Genomic DNA, 13,217 nt, shown 5'->3' with positions numbered 1-13,217 from the left:
CCCGCATACCACCAAAAAAAAAAAAAAAAAAAAAAAGAAGAGAGCAAGGAGAGAACGTTATCACAGGAATTAAGGGAAAAGAATTCCACGAAAGAGGGAGTGGTTCACAGTGTCAAAAGCAGCCAAGAGCTTCAGTAAGACAAGATCTGTGGCTTATATGGTGCGTTGGCCAGCTTTACTCGATCCTCCCTCCTTGTCAAGGGTCACTCTGAACCGTAGAGCCTGGAAAGCTGAAAACTACCTTTCCCAGAATTCCCTTGCAGTCAATGTTCTGGGTGTGATTTAAGGTGGGCCATGTCATTTGAGAAATGGAGTTGAGGCAGTGGCGATGCTTCCACTGTTGATTCGGGCAAGAACGTCCAAAGGTGTGCTTGGTTTTCCCATGGCAGTGTTAGCAGATGTGCCATTGCTAGTTTCTGGGGGTGGAGTGTAGCTTTCATAGCTAGCTTTGGAGCTGGTAGCACTAAAGGTGAATTCCTGTTTGTGGCACCTTCCTAATTATGGTGGCTTCTGATATAGGCATTATTGTGTGGCTTGTGGAGCCAAAACCTTCCTCAAAGAAATGGCAGAAGCTCCCTGGGTAGCCTAGTTCTGTTGTGTGGTTTGGGAAATCATTCCTGAAAGCTTATCTAAGAATTTGTTTCCTAGCCTTCCTTATGATTCTGTAAGCCTGTTAATATGGTGTAATAAATTTGTTCCTGCTTAAACTAGCTAGAGTGTATATTGTTCACTGCAACTGAACAGTGACTGATAGAAAGTCTGTAAAAGGGTATGTGGGAATTGGCAATGAGATGTTGCTTGGTGCTTTATTGAAAGCCAGACTCTATGGTGTTGAAAATCTTTACAGTTTTCTAATAAATAAACACCCACTGGTTGCACTGTCTTATGCTATCATGCTCAGAAAATGAGATTAATACTTTCAAGTAAATAAACATTTGTGAGTGACTCTAAATATTAGAGCCGTATGCTAAGTACTCTAAGACACAGAGATGAGAAAAGTCATTTCCTGCTCAGGGACACACGGTTAGTCAAGGGAGATGATAGCAATACGTTTGTGTTCCATTATTTAAAAAACAGATTTACCTGTTTTTTTCTCCCTAAGTCACCCAAAGATGACCTCTGTTAACATTTACAAATATATACATATTTTAATGGTATATAGAATTTTTTCCCAACTATTTACTACTGGCATTTTCCTGTGCTAGTAGATATGTTTCCACAAATGTGAATTTTAATAGCTATATAAGATTTATGGATAAATCATAACTTATCTAATCTCCTCCTGTAATTTGATCACTTTTACTATCCCAATCAGAAATGGTGGCAATACAGATTATTGTGTTGGGGACAAAGATTCTTACAAATAGCTGTGAGCTGAAAGTAGGAAACTGCAGCTAGAGGGTTGCCAAAGAGAAACTAATTATAAGTTTTAGTCGGGTCCTTAGGAAGTCAAGCCACTTTTGGAGGGAGTGAGGGGAGAAAGAACTGGCAGAGGCATTTATAAGCTCATTTCTCATTTTGCTCTGTGCTCAACAAGACTCAGAAATGTGTCTCCTTGAAGAACTCCTTATTAGGTAATGTCTCGCATCACAAAAACATAAGGTCAGCGGCTTTGATCCAATTAATTTTTTTAAAAGAAGCCCTTTATCTCACTTGGTATCATGCAGGTTTTTTTTTTTTTTTAATGTAATGACCTAAATATACATCTGATAGGAATAATCTTGACTTAAGCCATAACAGAAACATAGTCTTTTCCACAACAATGTAACGTTAGAATTTATGCTTGGATTTGGGGCATATTTATCTCTCTACTGCTCAGGAAGTGAAACTTCAGAGAGCTTATTCAAAACAACTTGAAAAGCTCATACCTTGGTGTGCCTTGCACATGGCGATCTTCTTTGTTTGGATTATGACAGCTTATTACAGCCTATCAGGAGGGCTTGGTGTTTGGGGGCGGGGGGCGAGCAGGGGGGATGTTGAATAAAGATGCTTTTAGTCCATGGGAGTTCTCCCAATTTCATTCACTCAGTGCCTGCTGCTGGCTGGGGTGTTAAGAGCCTTGTTAAAATAAAGCTATTAGTCTTTTCTCTACAAAAGCAAGGAGCTTGCCACTTAGATTCAGTGTTCCTTAAATTAGTGTGTATTTCTAGCCTGGCATTGCAAGAATCAGCAGTTTCATAAAGCAATATACTAAAGAGGCCATTTAACACCCCTGTTTCCCCCATTTGCAGATTAATGGAAGAGGGGAAGATTTAATGCCCTTTCAAACATTTTTAAACAATTCATTAAAAATAAAAGGATAAATCAAATATCTGAGTATGAAAAGCGGAAACAATTCAAAATTAACATGTTTTCCAATTCCTACAGGTTAGGACGCATTTTTGCCAATGTTGTAATTTATGTCCCATAAGTCAATTTTCCTGAGGAAATTTAAAAGCTGCTGTGATGGAAAGGTTGTGCAAAGGTGCAATACAGCTTATTCACCTATACATAACATCCTCACTTACAAATATGTCTTACTCAGACCCATTACCCAAAAATGAGTTTCACGCTGCCAGACACATCATAAGATTAAAATGCAAAGTATAAAAATGTAGATGCCATTTTAGGAAATATGCCTTTCATTTCAAGTTGGTATGATGACAGATATTTTTGAGCAGTTTCCAGAAGCTTTCTTTTAATTACATTGCTTTCACCTAGCTATAGGTTTGGCTGGAAGGTTTTTAAAGGAATCAACTCAATAAAAACATCTAAAAAGTTATAAACTTGGCTTTGAGAATCTTCTAATATTCAGACACTCTGCTAAAATGCTACATGTTTGGAGGAAGGGCAACTGACAATATTCCATCTAAACAAAAAGAAACTAATTAAAATAAGCTGCTTAATTATTTCTCTTTTGCAATGTGAAGTATATTATTCCTGAGATATGTATTTACAAATATGCTATCTAGAGAAGCAAAAGTACACACACTCATTCAAACCATTATTTCTGAAGTGTTTATTTTCTCTAATTTAATTTCAGTAATTTTGTCAAATAACTGGGTATTCAGCTTATAGACTTGCTTAGAACATCTGCTAGTTTAGAAAATACAGCAAATAAAAATATTTTTTAAATAACTCTTGGATAAGCCTTTTAACCGTTTTGTGCCTTTTGTGCCTTTTCCTCCCTTGTAAAATGTTAGAGTTAAAAAGTAAATCCTTGAAGTCCCTTCTAACCTACACACATTTATAAATGTTATCTTGTATATAGTTTCCACATTATGTTAACCAATTACACCTTATTAACATAGTAACTATATGTATGCACATAGTTATTTTAAAGCTGAATGACAAAGATAGCAAAGCAATCTGCAACATTATAAAGTTATAACACATTTATTGGGATTTAAGCATTAAATCTCATGCTAGCGCCATCCAAGTTCTAGCCATATACATATACATATGTACACTTATACATATGTACACATATACATATGTACACATTGGGCCACAGCCTGAATGATCTCTCTTCTGATTATCTTTGGAGAAAATAAAATCAGACATCTCCTGCCCAGCTCTGTTTGTGTCTGGGCCTAAGATACAGTTACCATAGAAACTATGATTGTGGATACAATTTACAAACTTGGCTTCATCTATCAGATGCACTTTGTGTGTGAGTGTATGTGTGTGTGTGCGTGTGTACATGTGTGCATATGTGTCTTGCCAATAAGCTTGAAGAGCAAACTCTGGCTCTACATCTTTAATTAAAGAGCCAGACACCACTCCTCATTTCCTTTTCTCATCTGTCTACCTACAAAAAGAGATCTTGTAACACTGACTGACATATAAACTCTTACTTGGCAGAAGACAAAGGTCTGATGAAAAGATGAAAAAAAAGGTATTAGGAAAAGCATTCCCCAAGAAATCTGTCTGTTCACACCTGTCCTGTATTTTCCAGGAACAGAATAAAAGGACTTTGGTGGAGTTTCGGTTAGTTACAGTAATCACTAGGTTCTAATACCCAGTACTTATTGAATTTGGTTTCCAATTGTTTCTTGGGTATAATATGTGAGTTATTTACTCCTCTGCTGTTTTAGTTTATTGTACTCTGTGACAACCTTCTTTACACATCCTAAAAGAAACAAAGTTGACCTTCAAAATATGACTAAATCTTAAAATGATAATAGTTTGTTCACATTATTCCTTATGAGTTCATACTATCTCTTCTAACTATTAAGTCTTATAAAGGATATTCATTGACTAAAGCTCTCTAGCATATTTAAAATATACTTGCATTTATAAAGACTAAACAATGTAAATATATGCAAAATTTTAAGCTCTTCAGAATTTTTTTAATAGTTTAGTCAGTGGGCACGTTCAAATCACTCCCATTATAGTTACTAGAAAGAAAAGATTCTCTGGAACACTCTACAGTCAGTATCATGAGTTAAAATCAATGTGACCAAAAAAAAAAAAAAATCAATGTGACCATTTCCATTTCTGCCTCCTTTGACACACGAGGAAACTAGATTTCAGAGAGTGTTAAAGCAACTTGCCCAAAGGGTCATACGGTGGCAAAGACAAGATCCAAACTGAGATCTGCCTGACCCCAAAGTAGTGCTTGTCTCACTCTTAATGCTGCCTCATATGTTAGAAGTGATCATTATAGTTACTGTTGCTCTATTTCTTAAACAAAGAACTGAGGCATCAGACCTGAAAGTTCAAATAAACCTATGTTGGCAGTGAGATGGAATACGTGAAATTATGACTGTGAACATTCTGAATGTGCTTATGGTCATCATAGCCATACTGCTGAACCCCAATTGCCTAATGATATTTATTTAAAATAGCTGGAAGCATTAATATACGTGTACATGTTAATTTTTTGTATAGCAAAAATAATTTTTAATAAAAATAACTTTTAAAAAAGGGTTATGTTTTATTAAAAATATTCTGCTGCATTACAGTTTTTTTTTCAGTATTCATGAATGGTGTCAGTCTATTAATTTGGTTTACACAAGACATCAGATTGCCAACTTCATTAGAATTGAGACAATGCCTCTTTTTTGAGCCATTACATTCTCAAGGCCTGGCATATCACCTTGTTCATTAATATTTATTGAGTCAATGAAACAGAAGTCTCAAACATCTACTCAGTAGCAGTTAACACAAAAAATTAATCTGCTTCCCTAATGGCTACCTAGTTTTTTGAACCAGACCTGTTAAATAATAGGATTCATACTATCAAAATGTTTTTAAGGAAGTTTTATGACATCTGTCCTTTGGTTAAGTCTTATTAAGATTGCACCTTTCAAGTTCTTTTGTTAATTAATTTATGTATTTTTGGCCGTGTTGGGTCTTCGTTGCTGCACACGGGCTTTCTCTAGTTGCGGTGAGCAGGGGGCTACTCTTTGCTGCGGTGCGCGGTCTTCTCATTGCAGTGGTTTTTCTTTGTTGAGGAGCATGGGCTTCAGTAATTGTGGCACACGGGCTCAGTAGTTGTGGCTCGCGGGCTCTAGAGCGCAGGCTCAGTAGTTGTGGCGCACGGGCTTAGTTGCTCAGCAGCATGTGGGATCTTCCCGGACCAGGGCTTGAACCTGTGTCCCCTGCATTGGCAGGCGGATTCTTAACCACTGCGCCACCAGAGAAGTCCCAAGCTCTTTTGTTTATTTAGTCTTGATTTATTTTCATTTAAAAAACAAAAAACAAAAAACCTAGCAACATTCTTATAGTTGAGATTTAAACTTGAATCTGGAGTATAAATCAAAACCATTAGGAACCTTAAGTATGTAATTGCTTAGAAAAGATTCTAATAGATCAAAAATAATACTAGTACACTAGTAGGGGAAGCTCATCTGATAGAATAAATTACTGGGCACACTGGGAATAATCACTGTTGATCCAAACATGTACCTCAACGTGCAGCTTCACAAAGTTACCAGACCCATGCTACCATTAATGCTGGAATCAGACACACAATAGCCCTACATTTATATTAACCAAATTATTTTGCAACCGACTGTTATACCAGCAGAATTCAGTTCTAGGAAGATGAATGAAGACGAGAGGAGGAGAAAGGAAGAACTAAACAGACGACTTGCTGAAAAACTGATGTTCTTGTGTCAAAACCTAATCTGAACAACGAAACCAAACATACACACACACTGTCAATGGTTTTCTATTAACTAGTGAATAAAGGCTCTCAGTAACTGACAGCCATCTAACTTTCCAGCTTTATGTTTTTCCTGTCATATATGCTCAACGATCTGATTGCACTGGGCATTTTATGGATCCCAAGAATGCACTTTTGTGCTGATGGCAAGATGTCTACTTCTGTAGTTTTGGTAGCTCTTCCGGCGGTCAAGTTAGTGCCTTAAACATGGCAAGGTCTCAATAAATGCTAATTGAGTGAACGAATGAAGCAACAAATGTTGCTCTGATTGGTTGTATTCACTGCTGTGAAGGGACACGAAGAGGTGGGTAAGAAAAACAGATTTTGTAGAAGGTGGTGAGAACATTAAAACAGTGATAAACAGAGAAGAAAGCCTTGAAAAAGGGGTGTAGACAGGGAAAAAGGAAAAAAAACCAAACAAACCCTGAGAAACAGAGAAAAGTTGCAAAAAAGGAAAGGGAACTATGGAATGAAAATAAGCTGGATTATTGCAAACTATTCTCATTCTCAGCATACAGGTAATTCCTGTCCTAAGTTTCCATTAATCAAACTCTTGGACCAATCAGAATAGTCCATTCCCCTACCGGGCTGAGGAATAGGACTTTGTTCTTCTGATTAGATGCATAGCATCTTACTTTCAAACTCTTTAAAATGTGATCGTTTTAAGTCAACATTTAAAGTTGGATTTGATATAATCATTTAATTGGGCATTGATTCATCTACACAGAACTCATTACTGAATTCTTCAATTTCATCAACATAATTTCTTTCCAAATTATCTTTTATCTAGATGCAAGAAGTCCAAATGCTGTGAAAACTTTGCCAAAATAAAAAGCTTTTCGATTTTTAATGCTGGCTGGACACAAACCCATGGAAGAGAGTTGAAGAATAACGCATGCTTGCCAACTGCCAGATATGACTGCTTTTCCCATAATTAATGTCATCCTTGCTGTTGAAGTACCATTTCCATCCTCCAATAATTTCCATTAACAGAGGAAGTTTCTGCAATAATCTTTGCATGCTGAAAAACCACTGTGGCTTCCATACACATTTTAACCTAAACAATGACAATGAGTAAAAAGGGGATGGTTAGAGATATTACTGTAACCCAGGGCTGCATTTGCATGGTCATCGTTTTCAATCTCCAAAAACTGTCCAAAGGGCTTAGACCTCGGTGCTTAGAAATCAGGTCCGGTGCTCTGATTTCAATAGCACTGGACCATATGAATTTATACCGAGACGAGAAAGTGTATAAAATGAGTGTATTGGACTATTCATCTACTGAAAAATAAATGCGGAAAGAGAGTATTTTTAAAAAGACAATAACAAAAGATGAGCAGATGCAAATATAAGCTCAGGTCCTGTAAAATATGATAATTGTATCATACTTGAAGCTGAAGCTTCCAGTAAGAGGAAGTGATAGACCAGCTGCAAATCATACCCCAAACCTGCCAATTCACACTGCTTTTTAGTATGCTGCTGCAAAATCAAGAACTCAGCTTAGGATATAAAATGGTGCAAATATATAGAGAGCAGCAACAACAATAAAAATCAGCTCAAGTTTCTTGTAGGAGCCAAGAAATGAATGTAGCATGGTGGCACCACAGTAGGCCCATACCAGGGAGGAGGCACCAAGTGGTTAAAGAGGTCCGAGCGGGGGGAGCTTCCCTGGTGGCGCAGTGGTTGAGAGTCCGCCTGCCGATGCAGGGGACACGGGTTCGCGCCCCGGTCCGGGAAGATCCCACATGCCGCGGAGCGGCTGGGCCCGTGAGGCCCCGCAACGGGAGAGGCCACAGCATGAGAGGCCCCGCGTCCCCAAAAAAAAAAAAAAAGAGGTCCTAGGGGTCCTTTCCTGGGCTTCCCTGTATGCTGAATACTGACACTACAATGAGCAAAGTTTTGATACAGGAAGACCAGTACCAAGATTGTTTTCCCCTCTGTTTCTAAGCTGCTTTGGAAACAGCCGAAGTCTACGTCAAAGCTTCATCTCCTTTGCCTAAGATGGCTTTAGAAACACTCCACCTGAGCCACGTCTAACCTTCCTCTGCCTTCTCTGTGAAGCCCACCCAGCAGAGATCTGACAGTGCCACTTGAGCAGGAAGCACTCACTCTGCGTGATGACCTGGGGGAGGGGGGGAGGGGCTCAGGTTGGGAGGCTGTGTTCAGTGACCTGATTAAAGCTTGAGAACCAGGTACCAAAGTTGCTGAGGGAATAGTACAGAAACAATACTTGTGGGGGGGCTTTAATAGCCATTGTTAAAATAAAAAACAGCTGGTCATTAACCGTGACAGCTGTGCTTCCACCTGGTAAAAAATCTGGACGGACAGGGCGAACAGCAAGGGCTGGCTTCGGGGCTTGGATGCTGATGGGCACCTGACCCTGGGCTTGGCGGGGCTGTGCACACATCTACTCTCGAGGCCGACCCTTCAGGGGCCAATACTAATTTTCAAAATATCTGTCCTGTTTGTGAATGTGCTTGCTGTCTAGTTCCTACATACATTCAGAATGAATATCAACAGATACGATATCAATAAAGGATTTTACAATGATCAAAGGACGTTCTCATACATCATCGGACTCATCCATGCCACTGCGCTGACCAAGAGAAAGGTAGGTGTTGCACATTCCTTGTAAGACTATTTGCTCAAAGAGGGAGGCATAACAGTAAGACAATCCTAAAAAAGCACCATCATTCTTAACAGTGTGCCGCGTCCCTCCATTCTAACCAGAAACTGACTTGCAAAAAGAGTTTCTAATTGGACACTGAGAGGTCATGGTCCCTGGCCTGCACAACTTGTGGCGTGGTGGTCAGAAACACCTGCTCCAGAACAGACCGGCTGGGCTTGAATTCCATTATCTGCTGTGTGACCTTGAGCAAGCTAACTTCTGAGCCTCAGTTTTCTCACCTGTAAAACAGGGCTAATAATAGTACACACCTCAGATGGTTACTGTAAGGATTAAATGGTATGAGGCATGTAAACCACACAATACATGTCTTACATATAGAGTATACGTATATGTTCAATAAATCATAGTTGTTCTTACTGTTGCTGCAGTTACAGTGAACCTGACCTTTCTTTTGGTAAGAAAAATACCTGGAGAGAATCTCTTTCCTGCTCTGTAGGGGTCATTTCCGTGATCCTCTGGCTTGCCCTGGCTAAACGAATGGACGCTTCTTCAGTACTACTGTTCCAAAAACAGATCTGGGAAAGAGAGTAAGAGAGTGAGTAGAGAGAAAAAGAAAAGAGAGAGAGAGAGAGAGAGAGAGAAAGAGAGAGAGAGAGAGAGAGAGAAAGAGAGAGAGAGAGAGAGGAAGAGAGAGAGGGCACATGCAAGGGAACACTCTTACTTTCTCTTGTAAAAGAGGCTCTTTTCTGCATTTTATATATATATATGTGTATATATATATATATAGGATGAGTGGCTGGAATGATATGTCACACTTAAAAGGATGATATATGTATGTATGTATGTGTGTGTGCATATTTACATGTATGAATATGTATATATATTTATACACACATACATATAATCATCTTACGACTCTACACAAAAACTGCTCAATGACTAGGATAAAGTTTAAATTCCTGAACATGACATCCAAGCCTTTCATAGTCTACTGTTGTTATCAGTATCATCATCATGTTTGCAGCCCCATTTCCGACCACTTCACCCTTACATACCCTACATGTGCCCTTCTCCACCACGGGTCCTTCCCTGACCCCCATGCATGCTCACACTTCCATACCCTGCCTCAGCTTTTCCCTTTGCCCTTTTCTCCCACTACCAAGTCCTCTGGGAAGCTCTTCAACAGAGCTAGTCACTTCCTATTTTCCAAGAGTCTAGATTATATCTTTTAAAATAACTATCTAGATTATTCTTTTATAATGATCTTGTACAATGATCTTTGTTAACACTTGTTGTCCTGCACATACTCCATGCTCAATAAAGGCTGGATGATGAAAAGAATGAACCACTTAAATGAAAAAAGTAATCTTGAAGGTGAGATGTAACACAGGCAAGCAGAGAAACATGTAATCCTAGACTACCCACAGAAAACAGACTTGGATTAACCTAGCTGGCCTACCTCAAGAGGCTGTTAACAAGTGAGTACCATGCTCCAATTCATGAGGGAACATTAATTCCACTGCACGAAGTGAAGCCAAGAAGCAGTATTCATTATGGTTTAGGAATTTCACAGTACAGATGTGAAGTGTGCATTTTATTACAACATTACTGAACTGTTTGGGATCACACATAAATACCGGGGCCTTGTGTGTGCACTCCCACAGACTGGATGGGGAGAGGATGACAGCTGGGTCCTTTCCCAGGGCAGAACAGGCTCTGTGCACGGGTAGGGAGTGAGTCCACCCCTACCTGCTGACCTCAGCCACTCTGTTAGAGGTCCTACCACAGTCTATTGTTGGTTTTCCAAAATGAGCGCAATCCCAGATTTAGCTCCACTTTGTGGTGGAAGGCCCCATCATTGTGTTTTCAAGTCTGAAAGCATCCCTGGCTTCTGTGCTCAGAGAGAGGCCAGTCCAGGTACAGTTTCTCCCGAAAAGTAAAGATCCAGAGTCTGTAGGGAAGCATCACATAGCAAGAGGTTGGCAGACAGGGAAAAGATAAAGAAAAAGGAAACCAACACTGGACATGATTCTCTCTAAGCAAAGAAACAAAATCCTAACTTAATGGCAGCTAAACAACTGAAAAGCTGGTTGAGTGCTATTTAGATGACTTCCCATATTTAAGAAGAAAAATGTTTATCTACTTAAAGGTGTATTCCTTACACCCCAGTATAGTATAAAGGTTGAACAGAAATCAGCATCCATTTATTATCTACAACTGCTTTTTACTATTTTAGTGGGCCCAGATGGAGAACTGTAAGGTGATTTATAAACTTTAGCCTAATATACCTAACATCCCTAAGACATAGGCAAAAGGATATACTCATCAATGTAATGAAACTAAGAAAAGTGAAAACTTAGGATGAATATTATGAGGAACTTCCAATGGTGCAATCCATTAGGAGGAGGGATAATTTGCCAGGGAGAGTTGATTTGTGTGTTAGAAAATGTATAATGCCCATTCATAATGTACTTGTGACAGACGTAATGCCATGTCCATCTATAAATCAGATTTACCTTCTGTGCGAAGCCCCAGGTTTCCTCCTACTGAAGGCTTTCCTCATGGGCACTGACCTGAGAAGATTTAAAATCCAAAGGGCCCAATTACTAAAAATCTTCCACCATGTAATTGGGCTTTGGTATGGAAAATAACACCAGTATTAATCCAAGTCATTTGGAAGAAAGTAGAGAGAACTTCATCTCCTGATTCTGTCAACTGGTCCAGCACAGTCTAGGGGATGGGTCTCTCTGAGCATCTTCCCCAAGGGCCATGAGAAACTTTTACTTTGAAGACAGCAAAACTCCATAAATCATACTAGCTATCCACATGTGAGTCACTGACCATATGAAGAACATTGAATTTAAACTTAGGACGTTCACAGGGGAAACATCATTTTCAATTCGAGGGTCATCAGCCAGAAGCAACTCATCCAAAGAAAGAATGGGTAGAATCTTCATTCCTTAGGAACAGAGATCAAACACCATAATTCAAAGAACATCAAAACTCAAGTGGGTGGCACAAGGAAAATGCAACGCTTTGGAAAGAACAGGCATCGAGCCCCTGTCACTCCATTCCTGGGAACAGAGGAGCATGTGGCCCAAAAGTTAATGACTCATTTTTAAAAAAATCAAAATTCAATTCTGCACACTACATTTTCAATGACCCCTGACTCAGTTAACAGCCACCAGACACTTGCTCTACCTTGCAACTCTCACTCAATGAGAATTCAAATACAGAGTAAATGGCTTTAAAAGTCCCCAATTGCCTGATATTAATAAAAACCAAACTGCAAGAAACTACAAAAAGAAAAAGCGCCTATTAAAGTTATTAGGTCCACCCCAGTTTTCTTTTTTAAATCTTTATTGGAGTATAATTGCTTTACAGTGGTGTGTCAGTTTCTGCTGTATAACAAAGTGAATCAGCTGTATGTATTCATATATCCCCACATCACCTCTCTCTTGCATCTCCCTCCCACCCTCTCTATCACACCCCTCTAGCTGGTCACAAAGCACCGAGCTGATTTCCCTGTGCTATGTGGCTGCTTCCCACTAGCTATCTATTTTACATTTGGTAGTGTATACATGTCCATGCCACTCTCTCACTTCATCCCAGCTGACCCTTCCCCCTCCCCATGTCCTCAAGTCCATTCTCTACATCTGCATCTTTATTCCTGTCCTGCCCCTAGGTTCCTCAAAAACATTTTTTTTTAGATTCCATATATATGCATTAGCATATGGTATTTATTTTTCTCTTTCTGACTTACTTCACTCTGTATGACAGACTCTAGGTCCATCCACCTCACTACAAATAACTCAATTTCATTTCTTTTTATGGCTGAGTAATATTCCATTGTATATATGTGCCACATCTTCATTATCCGTTCATCTGTCGATGGACACTTAGTTTCCTTCCATGTCCTGGCTATTGTAAATAGAGCTGCAATGAATATTGTGGTACATGACTGTTTTTGAATTATGGTTTTCTCAGGGTATATGCCCAGTAGTGGGATTGCTGGGTCATATGGTAGTTCTAGTTTTAGTTCTTTAAGGAACCTCCATAATGTTCTCCATACTGGCTGTATCAATTTACATGTTGGCAATCTGTATATCTTCTTTGGAGAAATGTCTATTTAGGTTTTCTGCCCAATTTTGGATTGGATTGTTTGTTTTTTTGATACTGAGCTGCAGGAGCTGCTTGCATATTTTGGAGATGAATCCTTTGTCAGTTGTTTCATTGGCAAATATTTTCTCCCATTCTGAGGGTTGTCTTTCATCTTGTTTATGGTTTCCTTTGCTGTGCAAAAGTTTTAAAGTTTCATTAGGTCCCATTTGTTTATTTTTGTTTTTAGTTCCATTTCTCTAGGAGGTGGGTCAAAAAGGATCTTGCTGTGATTTATGTCATAGAGTGTTCTGCCTATGTTTTCCTCTAAGAGTTTGA

The 13,217-nt window shown here is 39.1% G+C and overlaps 1 protein-coding gene across 11 annotated transcripts in view; it reads right to left on the bottom strand.

Moving 5' to 3' along the window:
- Window positions 1–13,217, bottom strand: part of PARD3B (par-3 family cell polarity regulator beta) — a 1,107,844-nt gene that overhangs the window by 106,131 nt on the left and 988,496 nt on the right. For 7 of the 11 annotated variants that reach the window (XM_055089625.1, XM_055089621.1, XM_055089631.1 and 4 more), the window contains one exon: window positions 9,248–9,355. The exons of the other annotated variants lie outside the window; for them this stretch is intronic. In XM_055089625.1, coding sequence (XP_054945600.1) covers window positions 9,248–9,355 — 108 coding nt within the window. The remainder of the gene's footprint in view (window positions 1–9,247; window positions 9,356–13,217) is intronic. 11 annotated transcript variants of the gene reach the window in all.

This window comes from Physeter macrocephalus, chromosome 2 (assembly GCF_002837175.3).
Source record: "Physeter macrocephalus isolate SW-GA chromosome 2, ASM283717v5, whole genome shotgun sequence".
Lineage (NCBI taxonomy): Eukaryota > Metazoa > Chordata > Mammalia > Artiodactyla > Physeteridae > Physeter > Physeter macrocephalus.
The sequence above is the reverse complement of the archived record's forward strand: the minus strand, read 5'-3'. Positions and strand labels throughout refer to the sequence as shown.